We start from the raw sequence: 15877 nt of genomic DNA, 5'->3' as shown, positions 1-15877 counted from the left end.
CAGACTAAAATAAATGAAAGAAATCATATAACAAATCAAAACATGATACACAAACACATACACATACACAAACATGATCTGCTACATCTTGCGAATGACTTCCATATTTCTTTCTCTGAGTGTGGAAGGCATTTTGCCTTGAGAACCACCATTGGGATTTTTTTTTTTTTAAGAAGTTCTTGCTTTATTACGAAATTCCAAGTCTACCAGAAAAAACTCTCGCACACTGTGGTCGTTGCTGTGCACCAAGTTCTCCTGGTTCTGCTCCTTTCACTCAGCATCAGGTCATATAAGTCCTTCCAGGCCTCTCTGAAGTCTTCTTGTTCATCATTTCTTATGGTACAATAGTACTCCATTACATTCATATACCATAATTTATTCAGCCATTCCCCAATTGATGGACATCCCCTTGACTTCCAGTTTTTGGCAACTACAAAGAGTGCTGCTATAAATATTTTTGTACATGTGGGACCCTTTCCCATTTTTATGATCTCTTGGGGATACAGTCCTAGTAGCGATATTGCTGGGTTTGTTAAATTAGTTTTACCAAGTCTGGGCAGACATAACTATATCATTCCTTCACTCTCTTAGCTATCTCCAGAGATTATTCATGAAGAATTCCTCCTTTACATTCTCTTAATCACTACTGAATGAAATGTGCTATTTCTTCTATCAACTGGAATACAGTTGATACAGTTTCCAATAATAGACCTTTCAGTCACTGGAAAGACATGAATATTGCTACAATCACTGTCTGTAACTGCACCAGTTAATTTCTACTTTCCTATCTGATATGGAAGGAGAGTCTGTACAGCTTTGTATAGACCTTGAACATTGAAGGAGTCAAACCTAATTTCAACAACATATTTTCTGGTTTATTTAGTAGAGGTTCATTCAAAAGAAAATGATGATCTTTAGATTCTGCCTTTAGGTATTAAAAGCCTACTTGCTCCATAAATCTCTCCATCGAACACCATTCTTCAAAATACCAAGTCAGATTAGCCACTTTGTTGTATGAGTTAGCTTTATCCTCAATACAGAAGTCTACGTCATTGATCCCTTTCACCATCCTCCTTTGTGCTTGATATCCCACTTTTGCACATTCTTTTATAGTAATATATTAAGGAATGATAAACTATGGTTCTCTATTTCCAGCAAATTCACATTCAAGTGGTGCCTAGTAACATAGAACACCTCATGGACCAGAATCTGCTCTGCTATCTTCAGCCTCCACTGCAGCTCCCCTATGACTATGTGGTCAATTCTGGATGTGGGGAGGGAAAAGAGAATTATATAGAGCCTGCACCTATCTAACCACCCATAGTCTGGGACTGGCAATCACAGGAGGAAAGAGATATCTGAAATGGTAGCCATAGCTACAATTTCTTTATCTCCTCTGGTTTCATTTATATCAAGGATGCCAGTATGTGTATAATTCATTTCCACAGTAAAAACTCATTTGTCCATGGTAAAAAAAATGCTTGCTAAGAATACCAACAATGATTGTTTGTGGGCAGCTTAAGAACTGTTTGATTCTTAGCAGTTACTGGTGCCCTATGTGCCATTTCCCCACTGTTGCTGTGGAAGTGGAAGGGCCTACACAGACCACTTTTGTATTTTTATCTGTTGATCTCCATCATCCAAAAATTCATCTCCTGATGGCCAGACTTCTGAATTTCACCATACTTAGAAACAGTGGCCCACAGAACACAGAGAAAGCTTGTCTCCAGCGCTTTCTTCAAAGTCTTTCCAGATTGGCAGAACCTTTCTGAGTATGCACTCTGCTGTACTACTCTTTAAGATTTCTTTAAGAGTAGGACTTTTATTGAAGACAATATATGTTTCTGTTATTAACTCATAGGGTGAGGCCTGGATGAAAGGTTGCCATAAAATTAAATCTACATTATTAGAAGAAATTTCTAACAGAAAAGCAATCAGAAATAAAGTCAAAAGATCTGATACTACAATGAAAATTGCCATATGTGCACATAATTCAAATTATAAAAATTCATATAACTGTTTAGGACTAAGCATACATATACCTTGTGACTTAAGACCACACTTGGTAATTTTACATTCTGCTTACAAAATTCAACTTATGCCATTTTCTCAAATTGTGTTTAGGGTAAATATTTAAATGCCGTTTTCACTAGTAATATAATTTAATGCATATTCCTGAGGGCATCAAACAATTAGCAAGGCTAATATTAAATAATTAAAATCTAGGCTTTCCACACAGGCACTAAATAATGCATTTGCACACTGTCTTGCTATTTCTTATTCATATGGATTGTGTTATACTGTTGTGTTCCCTAGGGGCACTTGGATATCCCTGGAAAAGCTCAGACTCCCAGCACCTCAGAAGTAGCTCATCTCAACTGGTAGGTAAGTTATTGAAGCATAATGAAGCTTAGCTGCTCAAATCTATCCAGTTGATCAAAAGGACATTTTTTTAGTGTCAGTGGTTTTAATAAACTATCATCTTCTCGGTAAGTTACTCGATATTGTCAATTAAGAAGACCGCTAATAGAAACTTTTAATGAGAGCCTAGGGCATGGTTCTGGTGCCATATTTTCATACTCCTTCTCAGGATTAACAAGGTATTTCAACATCTCCTAATCAGGAGATCTGACATCTGGTATTTGTACCTTATATTCATGTGCTACCCTTTGTCACATGTACAATTAATGTATGTTGTTCAAAATTGCACTCTTCCCCTTAATCTAATCAAATCTACTTTGTTTCCATATTTATTAATTTACTCCTTTAGAATGACAAATTATGCTTCTATGCCAGCTGTGATATTTCTTACCAAAATAACATGTCCAACTTAAAAAAAAACACCTCTATTCCTTCTCCCTTCAGATTTCTTCTAATTATACTAGGACAGGTAAAAGAAGCAAGCCACGTAACACATTCTTAGGGTACACATATATCCTGGGGTCTTATTGTATTGTATAATATTGAAATCACTCCTGATCATAGAGGAACAATATTTTCCCCCACTATCTGGAACTAAGTTGTAATATACTACTCTTCTGCTAAATGTCCCATAAGAGTCAATTAAATGAAATATTCCTTTCTAACATAAATCTGTTAAAAATATAGTTGTGTTTGAAACCACCATTAACATCCCCAGTGCCATCAGTGAGACCGGAACAATTTCAACTATCATCCTCAACTTTTCTTTTGAGTAAATATTTTTCCCCGTTTTCCTCAAGGCTAGATTAACAGTGTAGCAGTAACAACATTTTGCCCATATTGCTATTTTGAAACTAGACATAACTAATCTACCACACTGAAGACTTGAGACTTTGGAGCTAACTGGAGAAGAGCAATGTGAAATTAAGTATTTTACTTTATGAGAAAATTAGAGTTTAGTTTATATACTCTTTTTACCCAGATAAGGCTTCATTTTATCACACTAACCTGCTTTCTCTGAAAATTGAGCACAGCTTCTAATTGTACACAGTACTATAGAAAAAGCATAACTTTCTGACCTTTCAGCAGTGGCAACAAATTCCCACATACAAACCCATTGGAGTAATTTTTATGTGACAGACGTGATGTAGGGAGAGCCTGATCCCTCCCAATTTATGGCAACTACCCACAGACCTATCCCAAATCCCTGAGAGTCAAGGAACTTGCTGCAAAACCTATCAATTCTCTTCCCTTTCCAGGAGGAACAATGGGGAGGGCGTAGGTCATGGGAGACGATGTGAACAGGAGACCTTACTAAAAAATGATGTACTTTGTTTGAGGACTGACAGATGGAAAAATACCAGCTATTAGAATCTGCTCAGCTGGGTCCAAGCAACTGAATTTGATGTAGTTGAAAAGGTGAGGAAGACGCAAGAGCAGGTCATTCTATGGAGAGTTATTCAGTTTTACTTTGTGCAACTGAATAAAAGCTGCTTTACAAGTAGAATGGCAGGTGGGGTCAGTGAGATGATCTTTCTGTATTATTCTCAGCAGAGAAAAGCCCATATTCCTACGTTTGACAATCAAATTTTTCTTACCTTTTTGTGTTACCTTTAATATTATATGATTATTTAAATTTTTGCATGGCAAAAGTCATATTTTCTACATTAAAAATGTAATTTTACATTAAAATGTAATATTTATCTAAATATTCTATTAATTGTACATACTAATTTTGTATGGTTATTTGTCATGTACATGTACCTACATACATATATTTATATGTATGTGTAGGAGACAACAAAAAACAAAAACATGGAAAGAAAACTATATATAGGATAAATAGGAAATAATTAACATAAGAAAGGCACTAAAATTAAGAGATTCTGGAGAATGTTTCCTGTTGAAGGTAGGATTTTAGATGGGACTTGAAGTCAGAAATGTCTGTAGTTGCAATAGAGCAAGAAAGAACATTCCAGACACTGGCCAGCCAGAATAAATACTCTCACTGATGGATGGATTGTCTTGTTCATAAAACAACTCGAAGGCCAATGTCACTTGATTAAAGAGTACAGTGAGGAGTAAGCTGTGAAAATATTGGAAAGATGAGGAGGAATAGATTCTAAAGGGCTTTGAATATCAAACGGAGCATTCCATATTTGATCTTAGAGGCAAGAGGCAGGCGCTGGAGTTTACTGAGTAGGGGAGAAGTGACCAGATCTTTGCTTTACAAAAGTTACTTTAGTGATTGAATGGGGGGTAGAATAGAGTGGGGAGATACTTGAGACAGGCAGACTCACCAGAAGGCTGTTATAATAGTGCAGGTAATGAGGGCCTGCACTAGAATGGTGGCAGTGTCAGAAGAAAGAAGGGGATACATTCAAGAGATTTTTCAAAGGTGAAATCAACAGGTTTTGGGAACATATTGGATATGGGAAGCTGAAAGATAGTGAGGCATCCAGGATGACTTCTAGGGTAGAGACCTGAAGAAGTAGGAGGTTGGTGTTGCCCTCTAGAGTAACAGGGAAGGTAGAAGGAGAGAGGGTTTTAGGGAAAGATAAAGAGTTCCATTTTGGACACATTGAATTTAAGGTGTCTACTGGATAACCAGTCCAGAAGTGCAGATGTCCGAAAGGCAGTTGGAGATAGAAGGTTATAGATGAGTAGAAAGTTTGAGGTAGGATAGGTAGATTTGAGAATCATCACTATACAGATAATATGATCCATGAGATCACTAAGGGAAATAATATAGAGGGTGAGGAGAAGAGGGTCCTTCCCTCCAAGTCCAGTATTCTTTCCCTGTGGCTCATATAGCCATGCATGCCTGTGATTGCAATAGCACAAGAAGTTCTAATAAAGCAGATAGATCAGCAACAGATAGATCAGCAATCTATAGATAGATCTCTAATTTATAGTCATAGCACTACTAGGAGTATTAACCAGTTAAGTGACTTGACCAGGGTCACATGATCAGTTCATGTCAAAGGTGTGAATTGAACTTAGGTCTTCCTGACTCATTACTCATATCAGCACTCTGACTCTCATGCCAGCTACATCTAATCTATATATCCATGATGCAATTTAAGGCCATGCCCTTTTGTTCTTCCATGACCGTGTATGAACACAGTCAATTACTATGCCCTGTGGAAGAGAATTTCAAGTAATGGATGATCATTACTAAGTCATACATCCAATTTCTCTACTCTAGCCTTACTATGTCATTTTTCTTTTATTCCATTTCATAGACTTAGTTTTTTTAATTCTTTTATTTTTATATCTGACTATTTCCTGAAACTTATCTCTTTCCCTATCTTTCTTTTCGAGTCTTTACTTGGTTATAATAAGGGATTGAACAGTACGGAATGTAACTGAAGATTCCCTCACCATTGCTTTATGATGTTTATCTGTTTAAATGGCTGCCTCTCATGTTAAGCTGTGGCCATCTTGTCATCTAACTTCTGGTCACTCACACCATTCACTATTCCTTATGGAGCATCCAGGACCATCTCCAATAGGACTTAGATGGCTCCAGAGGAGACAGTGAGGCTGATGACTTTGCACAGCCCTTCCTCACTTAAATCCACTTCACTTGCACATCATGGATGGCATCCCCTCCCTGATGCCACAGTTCTCTTTGAGAATAAAGAACAAACCACAATTATGACATTCCTTCCAGAGCTTTTGTCATTGTATTCATACATACATTATACATTCTGCATTTTATATGTGTAATCTCTTCTTCTCCTGCCCCCTCCTTCTTCCCCTTAGCTCTACACAATCATGTCACATAAACAAACATCTGTGAAGGATCAAGCAGGTACAATAGAACCTGATTTGCTAAAAATTACTTTGCATTCATCAGACAATAATTTAACACAACAGTGACGCTACACTCACCCTTGCTGTGAAAGTGGCATCATTGATGGAATGCATGTGACCATAGAGGGATTGAGCACAGCAGCCCTAAGAGAACAAAACAACACAACGTTAAATCAGTTGTGGTCAAACAAAAGAATGTTTGCCATAGATTCAAGCAGAGGGAAAAAAAAAACTAAAAAAAAAAAAAAAAAAAGAGATGTAGGAATTTTTTTAATGATAAAGAGAAATTAAAGATTAGACCAAGCATCATCCTTAATTTTTACCACCAACTACCCCAAATTACTGATTAAAGTGTATACTACTGAGAGCGTTTGCCACTAGGAAACATTGCATTTTCTATTTCTTTTTATCCTCCTTTCTGCAGACATGAGATGATACTATTGACATGTCTCATCCTTTAACCAGCAGTCCATGGAATGGTTTTAGGCATTAGGGGCCCTGCAACATTCCCAAATGAGAGTCAGAGATTTGACCATAGATGGATTTAGGGTGCTTCATGCTAGAACTGGTATACAGAATTAACTTTTTCACAGATTTGGAGCACTGACTCACAATCTGTACAGAGAATACTAGCATTCTTTAAACGGGGTATTATTTTGGTGGGTATAATTGGGAAACATGGGTTCATTCCAACTGTTTCCTTACTTACATTCATTTCCTCATATCTCCTTAGATTTACCAAGACGCAAGCTGTAAGAACAATTAAAATGGTATCAACAAATTGATACATTCTAGATTTAAGAGCAACTGATATCCCCGAGCTTATGGAGAGTTATTCCAAGTCATCTGAAAAAAGAGCTCATTTGGGGGAATCTCAGCCATAGAAGATTATAGAGCTGACCACATGTTAGAGGAAGGTTACTTGCTCATTGCTATCACCCCAGATTTCGTTAAAAGTTAAACCACAGCCTTCTCCATGTAGACTGAATCCGAGTGATTAGTTCTTTGATAAGGAATATGAAATTTCTTCCTAAAATCTGAATTTCATAAAAATCTGACAATTCATTTCTGGCATCATCTCAGTATTGCTCCAAAGTCATTATTTCTTGGTCATTTTATAGCTCCAAAACAGTTACGTTGAGGATTTCAAATTCTGAAATTCCCAGAAGTAGAAGTAAATGAATTCCAAAGACAATAAAGGCTAACACCTAAAAACTGTGTAATTAGCTTTTGAAAAGCTCTCTTAGTAAGTTATCTTGTTAATTATCTATGGGAATTAAAATCTGAAATAGTAGTGCATCACTGTACATGCAAAGATGAATGCTAAATTTTTAAGCAAACTTGAAATTTGCATATTTTTGGTCTTTTACATGTCTTAAGTCTCAATTTCACCACTGCATTAATATACCTTTCTACATGGAATCCTTTTCTAAATTAAGAACCTCTAAACTATTTATTTAATTGGTAAGAAAAATGCAGTTTTCAGACCAAATCCTAAACGCCAAGTTTTAATTCAAAGTGAACCTCTAAGGTTCACTTTAAAAGCCTTGGAAATAGGGGGTTATAATAGAAATGCTGACAGGCCACATTTGTGCTACTATACAAAACCTGACTCAAAGATAAATGTTTCATGAATTAGGAAAAATTGAAAAAGCTTTTCTATTTCAGCTTTGTTCCTAAGATGAAAGTGAATCTCTTCTTTTTTTGTTACATATTGAACTTGGGTTATTAATATTTCAGTGTCCACTGCCTTAACCAGAGGCAAATCCAAATAAAGATGGGAACATTTGGGATTTTTTTTTTTTTTTGGTGAATTCCTATCAGAGTTGTTATCTTTCAAAATGGCAGGATTTTTTTAAGAAAAAGGATTGAAAATATGTGACTAATTATTCTCCTTATTAAGTTTGTAGATTTATGGATAGCTTAAACATGTTATTTCACTCAATTTCCATTTCTACATGAATATCACATTGGAAAATGAGGTAAATTGCCCTCATAGGTCACACCAATTGGTATAAACTGAGAAAGCTCACTGACAAACTTTCAGGCTATCAAAGAAATATAAGGTCCATGTCTAAGATTTAAAAATTCTATTAAAAACACTTTGTTTTTCAATTAAGGGGTCAACAGGAGTAAACAAGTAATAAATTAGCAAATGCAATTGGGTGGATCCCTGTCATAAATCTTGAAAATCAAACCTAAACATCTTATTTGGAACGATATTACATTTAGAGAATATCCAGGGCAAGGGGAGGTACTCATAGATTCTGTGCTATCCAGAAGCTACTTTGGCAGGCAAATTCACTCATTCAAACTTTTATTAGGCACTTGCTGTATACAGGGTATTATGTTACACACTAGAGATAAAAATGCTGGTGAGTTGGTTTAACTTTTTCAAAGCCACAAGATAACAAATAACAAAGCGAGGACAGGAAGTCAGATCCTTTGATTTGAAATAGGGAGTTCTCTTTCTGCAATTATACCTGACCCTAGGCTACATCGTGCAGGTGTTACTATGAACTGGTCTTCCAGGCTCATATCTCAGTTAATTTAATCTTTAGAAATCTGTTTGCCTGACTGTTCCAGTTCAAGTAAATATTTTCAACTTTCTCTGAATTTCCCCAAATTGTCTCTTCTTCTGGTGCAGTGCTATTTTATTATATTCATTTACATGAATTTTTCTAGCCATTCACTATTTTACAAAATTCTTCTTTGATTCAAGTAATTGTGGTATTAAAAATGTAGTTATAATTATTTTGGTATATATGAAAGCTCTTTGTCTGTTTTTTTTTTTTCTCCTTGAACAATATGACCAACAGTATGATAATTGGATCTAAGGAAGTGATCACTTTAATAATTTTCCTAGCACAGTTTCAATTTTTTTTCCAAAACAACAAAATCAATTTAAAGTTATGCCAAGTGTATTAGTATGCTTACATTTTCTTTTTTATTAAATTATTTCCAGTTTTAAGTATTCACTTATTCAAGATTTTGACTTCCAAATTTTCTCCCCATCTCTCCCCTCTGCCCAGGCCAAGAAAGTATGCATTCTTATTACCCCCTCAATCTTCCCTCTCTTCTTTTACACCCCTCCCTTCTCTCCTCCCCTTACCCTCTATTTTCTTGTAGGTTGAGATAGACTTCTACACCCCATTGCCTGTATGTCTCATTTCCAAGTTGCATGTAAAAACAGTTTTTAACATTTATTTTTGGGGGCTGGAGCCAAGATGGTGGAGTAGAAACAGGATTCTACTGTAGCTCTCCCTCTATAGCCCATAAAATATCTGTAAAAGTGACTCTAAACAAATTCTAGAGCAGCATAAGCCACAAAACGACACAATGAAAGATATTTCCAGCCCAAGAAAGCCTGGAAGGCCAACAGGACAAGTCTACCACAGAGTGTTCAGAGCAGAGTGCAGTGGCAAGGCACTGACAGGACTGGAACAGGCCTCAGGGAATGGAATCACATGCAGCAGATGCAGTTCCCAGATTTCTCAACCCACAAATGCCAAAGACAGCTTCAAAGGTCAGTGAGAAAGCACCTTCACATGGGAGAGAGGGGAGCAAGGTCCCTTCCCAGCCCCAGTCTCAGGGCATCAGCCACTGCAGCTGCAGCATCCACTTTTGGAGTCCTTGGCCTAAAGACCCTGGGGGAATAGAGCAGCTGATCTGTGCCTCAGTCTTGAGTGGTAGTCCTGGGGTGAGGAGAAGCACTGGCCTAGTGGAGCTGGTGGAGGCTCTGGAGAGGGAATCCTACTTGCAGATCCTGGGCAGAAAAGTGCTTGTGGTTGCTCCTGGACCAGATCACAGGCCAGGAGAGGAGTATCCTCCTCTCCCTTGATTGTACTATCTTAGAGGGACTGAGAACTTACAGGTCCCTAGAGTACACCTTCTACTTGACAAAGGCCTTGAAAGTCACATACCTGACAGGGAAAATGCCCAAGAAAAGGAAAAAAATAAGACTATAGAAAGTTACTTTCTTGGTGAAAAGGCATTTTCTTCCATCATTTTGGATGAGGAAGAACAAAGCATACTATCAGAGAAAGACATAAAAGTCAAGGCTTCTACGTTCAAAACCTTCAAAAAATATCCAATGGTCTCAGGTCATGGAAGAGCTCAAAAAAGATTTTGAAAATCAAGTGAGAAAGGTGGAGGAAAAATTGGGAAGAGAAATGAAAGCAATGTGAGAAAAACATGAAAAGTGAGTCAACAGCTTGTGAAAGGAGACCCCAAAAATATGTTGAAGAAAATAACATCTTTAAAAATAGATTAACTCAAATGGCAAAAGAGGTCCAAAAATCTAATGAGGAGAAGAATGCTCTAAAAATCAGAATTAGTGAAATGGAAAAGGAGGTTCAAACTCTCACTGAAGAAAATAGTTCCTTAAAAGTTAGAATGGAGCAGATGGAAGCTAATGACTTTATGAGAAACAAAGAAATCATAAAGCAAAACCAAAAGAATGTTCTATTGTGAAATATCTCATTGGAAGACATTTTGAAATATCTCATTGGAAAAACAACTGACCTGCAAAAAAGATCCAGGAGAGATAATTTAAAAATTATTGGTCTACCTGAAAATCATGATCAAAAAAAGAATTTAGGAAAGGAAAACTGCCCTGATATTCTAGAACCAGAGGGTAAAATAGAATTGTAAAGAATTCACTGATCACCTCCTGAAAGAGATTCTGAAAGGAAAACTCCCGGGAATATTGTAGCCAAATGCCAGAGCTCCCAGGTCAAGGAGAAAATATTACAACCAGACAGAAAGAAACAATTCAAGTATTGTGGAAACACAATCAGGATAACAAAGGATTTAGCAGCATCTACACTAAAGGATCAAAAAAGGTTGGAATATAATATTCAAGGGTCAAAGGAGATAAGATTAAAACCAAGAATCACCTACCTAGCAAAACTGAGTATAATACTTCAGCAGGAAAATGATCATTAAATGAAACAGAGGACTTTCAAGCATTCTTGATGAAAAGACCAGAGCTGAATAGAAAATTTGACTTTCAAACACAAGAATCAAGAGAAGCATGCAAAGGTAAACAGGAAAGGAAAATCATAAGGGACTTACTAAAGTTGAACTGTTTACATTCCTACATGGAAAGATAATATTTGTAACTCTAGAAACTTTTCTCAGTATTTGGGTAGTTGACGGATTACACACATGTATATAGACATAGAGCAAAAGGTTAGTTGAATAGGAAGGGATGATATCTAAAAGAAAAAAACTGTTCACATTCCTACATGAAAAGATATTATTTGTAGCTCATATACATATACACATAGGTGTGTAAGGGTAGATAGGTATGTGTATATTATATATGTGTGTATGAATATACACATATATATATACATATAAGTTCATATATAGACATAGAAGGCACAGGGTGAGCTAAATATGAAGGGAAAATGCCTAAAAAAATAAAATTTACTGTTGAATGGAATGTACTGGGAGAGATAAAGGGAGAGGTAGAATGTAGAAAATCATCTCACATACAAGAGGGAAGAAAGAGCTTTTACAATGAAGGAGAAGAGAGGGGAGATGAAAGGAAGTAATTGAGCCTTAATCTCCTGAGATTTGATTTAAGGAGGGAATAACACATCCTCAATTGGATATGGAAATCTATTTTGCCCTATAGGAAGGCAAGGGGGTAGGGAATAGAAAGGACAGAAAATTGGGAAAAGGGATAATGAGAAGCAAACACTATTGTGGGAGGATAGGACAAGGGAGAGAATAGAATAAATGAAGGGCAGGATAGGATAGAGGGAAATGTGGTTAGTCTTTTACAACATAAACATTATGGAAGTGTTGTGCATTGATACACATGTATGACCTAAATTGAATTGCTTGTTTTCTCAATGAGGGTGGGTGGGGAGGGAGGGAAAGAATATGGAATTCAAAGCTTTAACAATGAATGTTAAAGCATGCAACTGGAAATTAAACTATACAGGCAATGGAGTATAGAAATCTATTTCGCCCTACAGGAAAATAGAGGGGAAGGGGTATAGAAGAAGGGTGGGTAATAGAAGGGAGGACAGACTGGAGGATGGGGCAGGTAAAGTGCATGCTGTCCTGGGGTGGGGGGTGGGGAGTGATAGGGAGAAATTTTGAATTCAACTTCTTGTGGAAGTGAATGTTAAGAACTGAAAAATAAATTCATTATATATTTTTAAAACTTTGATTTCCAACTTCTCTCCCTTCCTCCCTCCCCATTTATCCCTACTCAGAAGGCAAGCAATTTGATATAGGTTATACATGTGTAGTCATGCAAAACATACCAATAATGTTGTGAAAAACTAACTATATTACCTCCAATCCTATCTTGCCCCCCAATTATTTTATTCTCTCTTCTGACCCTGTCCCTCCTAAAAAGTATTTACTTCTAATTACTTCCTTCTACCATTTGCCCTGTCTTCTATCATTTCCGCCACCTCCCAATTATCCCCTAACCCCTGCTTTCCTGTAATGTAAGATAGATTTTTATACCATATTCAGTATGCTTATTATTCCCTCCTTAAGCCAAATCTAATGAGAGTAAGGTTCACTCTTTTCCTCTCACTTTCTCCTTCTGCCCCTCTATTGAGAGAGCTTTTTATTGCCTCTTTTATGTGAAATAATTTATCCCATTCTTTTTCTCTCTTTCTCTTTCTCCCAATAGGTTCTTCTCTCACTCCTTAATTTTATTTTGTTAGATATCATCCCTTCATATTCAACTCACCCTGTGCCCTCTGTCTATGTATATAATTCCTCCAACTATGCTAATACTGAGAAAAGTCTCAAGAGTTACAAATATTATCTTTCCATGTAGGAATGTAAATGAACTTTATTAAGTCCCTTGTGATTTCTCTTTCCTATTTACCTTTTCATGCTTCTCTTGCTTCTTGTATATTATATAATATATATTATCACATATATTATATTATATAAATATCATATTACAAGCACTCTAATCCCTTAATGTAGACACTGATAGATCTTCTGTTATCCTGATTGTGTCTTTACAGTACTTGAATTGTTTCTTTCTGACTGCTTGCCTTATTTTTTCCTTGACCTGGGAGCTCTGCAATTTGGCTACAATATTCCTAGGAGTTTTCCCTTTGTGATCTGTTCTAGGAGATGATTGGTGGATTCTTTCCATTTCTACTTTACACTCTGGTTCTAGAATATCAGGGCAGTTTTCCTGGATAATTTCTTGAAAGACAGTGTCTATGTTCTTTTTTTTTTTTTTTTTTTGGTAATGGCTTTCAGGTAGTTCAATAATTTTTAAATTGTCTCTCTGGATATATGGTCCAGGTCAGTTGTTATTCCAATTACACATCATATTGTCTTCTATTTTTTTCATTCCTTTGTTTCTGTTTTATAATTTCTTGATTTTTCCTGAAGTCATTAGCTTCCATCTGCTCCATTGTAATCTTTAAGGAATTATTTTCTTCAGTGAGCTTTTGCACCTCCTTTTCCATCTGGCCAATGAAAATTTTTAAGGCATTCTCTTCACTGGCTTTTTGAATCTCTCTGGCCTTTTGGGTTTACTTGATTATCAAAATCCTTTTTGAGCTTTCCCATATTTTTCTTTGAGGCTTTAGATTTAAGAGCTTGGATTTTGGTCTTCTGTTCATATGTTTTGATCTTCCTTGTTAGAGCTCCCAAAATAGCCACTGTTCCTGCTATTGCTGTGGCTGCTGTGGGCTCCTCCAGCCCTCCTCAGCTTTGGGGCCGGGGCCTACCCAGTCTACTCTCTCACACAGATCTGATAGATTTGTTCCACTGATGTACTATAGGGTTGTAAAGTCTGGAAACCACTACAGGTGCCAGAGATTCAGTATCCCCAGGCCTGTTCAGGTCCTGGCTGTGCTGGTGAATCCCACATTGGATTGTACTCTGCTCTCTGTGCAGTGTGAAAGATGCTTCCTTTTGACCTTCTAGGTTGTCTTGGGCTGGAGATTTGCTTCATTTCATCATTCTGTGGGTTTTGCACCTCTAGAATTCTTTTAGAGTCAATTTTTACAGGTATTTGGCTGGACTTGGGGGAGCTCTAGGAATTTCTGCTTCTACTCTGCCATCTTGGCTCCTCCCCTGTTTATATTTTGAAGTCTTTCTAATCCTAAGTCCTTATTTTATCATCTTCCAAATTGTTTTAACTTGCATTTCCCTTATCAGTTACCTGGAGCATTTCTACATGGTTGCTGATAAGATTGTGTTTCTTCTTTTGAAAAAAGACCTTTGGCAATTTACCTGTTGAGTAATGAGTATTGAAAAGTTGCCACTAATTCTCCATAAACCTTGGCTATTGGACTTTATTAGAAGGACAATATGAAGATTTCTTACATCAACTGTCTGTCTTTTTGTTGAATCACTGTAATTCCACTGATTCTGTTCTTGTGACAGCTTCAAAATTTCTAGAATAACATTTATATTTTACAGAATATTTACATTATTTACTATGGTGTCTTTTGTGATATCCCTGATCTCTTACTTGATTATGCATTTTCCCCCAAACTGTAGATTTGAAAATACTCTTCTAGGAACTTTTTTCATTTTTTTACTAATATGATAATTCATATTAAGTTTCCTTACAAATTTGAAACTTATTTTGGTATAGGTTATAAATCTAATTTCTACCCAACCCTTTCCCAGTCTTCCTAGTAATTCTTTTTGAAAAATAAATCCTTCCTACTTTCTACAACTATTTCTTTCATAGATTTACAAAACTAGAAGCAACTGTCTTTGCTTGTTTCTTCTCATGCTTTCTTGCTTCTTAGTAATATTAGACTCTTTTATCACTCCTTTTTCATCATTTTTCTTTATATTCTTGGTATTTGTACCTCTATGTTAGTGCTATTATGTTGCTTAGTCTCGTAAAATAGCCCTTTGGTAGTTTGTTTGACATAGAGCTAAACCTGTCCATTTATCTATATAATAAGTCAAAACCTAATAAACTGGAGTTTATTAGAAACATACTTAACACACAGAAAAAATATACAGAGTAAGAAATGGGACTATGGGTGGGAAGAGAACTTATTCACTCAGATGAAACCTAAAGAGTAGGAATGACATTCATAGTTTCAGACAAGATAATAGTAGGGAAAGAGGAAAAACAGATAAAGCACATTATCTTTAAATATTGAAATGATAACAATACGAATTTGAGTGTGTGTCTATGTGTATGGGTGGACCAGAAGGGATAGCATCTAATATTTTTTTAAAAAGTGAACATCAAGACTTAGATAAACAGTCAATAATTGTTGAGAACATCAGTGCATACTTGGAAAAACATAAAGGATGGAGAAATCTAAGAAAAAAGTTAAGGATATAAACCGAATACTGAAAAATTAACGATTGTCTTTTGGCCACTTAAGGAGTAATCTATCTCTATTTCAGTATTATTTAATATAATTAGAAACACTGTCCATTTGATATGTGGTCCAAAAATTTTACAAAAACAGGAAGAAATATTGCATTATACTTTATGGGTCATGTCTTTGAAAAAAAAAATGTATCCAATAAGTAAATTAAGAAGAGTGGATTTAGAATTTAGTTGAAACTAATTAATAATCATACTAATAATTATTGGGTCAAAGAAACAACAAATATTTTCATTAAAGAAAATGACATAGCTATGGGAATTTGTAGG

At 36.1% G+C, this 15877-nt stretch overlaps 1 protein-coding gene and 1 pseudogene across 6 annotated transcripts in view; both read right to left on the bottom strand.

The window, feature by feature from the left end:
- The window catches only part of SPAG16 (sperm associated antigen 16), a 1246090-nt gene that overhangs the window by 358571 nt on the left and 871642 nt on the right, over window positions 1–15877 (bottom strand). For all 6 annotated transcript variants that reach the window (XM_072617486.1, XM_072617488.1, XM_072617489.1 and 3 more), the window contains one exon: window positions 6319–6384. In XM_072617486.1, coding sequence (XP_072473587.1) covers window positions 6319–6384 — 66 coding nt within the window. The remainder of the gene's footprint in view (window positions 1–6318; window positions 6385–15877) is intronic.
- Window positions 533–6133, bottom strand: LOC140510895 (actin-related protein 3 pseudogene; annotated as a pseudogene).

Source organism: Notamacropus eugenii, chromosome 6, assembly GCF_028372415.1.
Source record: "Notamacropus eugenii isolate mMacEug1 chromosome 6, mMacEug1.pri_v2, whole genome shotgun sequence".
Taxonomy (NCBI): domain Eukaryota; kingdom Metazoa; phylum Chordata; class Mammalia; order Diprotodontia; family Macropodidae; genus Notamacropus; species Notamacropus eugenii.
This window is presented reverse-complemented; position numbering and strand designations above follow the sequence as displayed.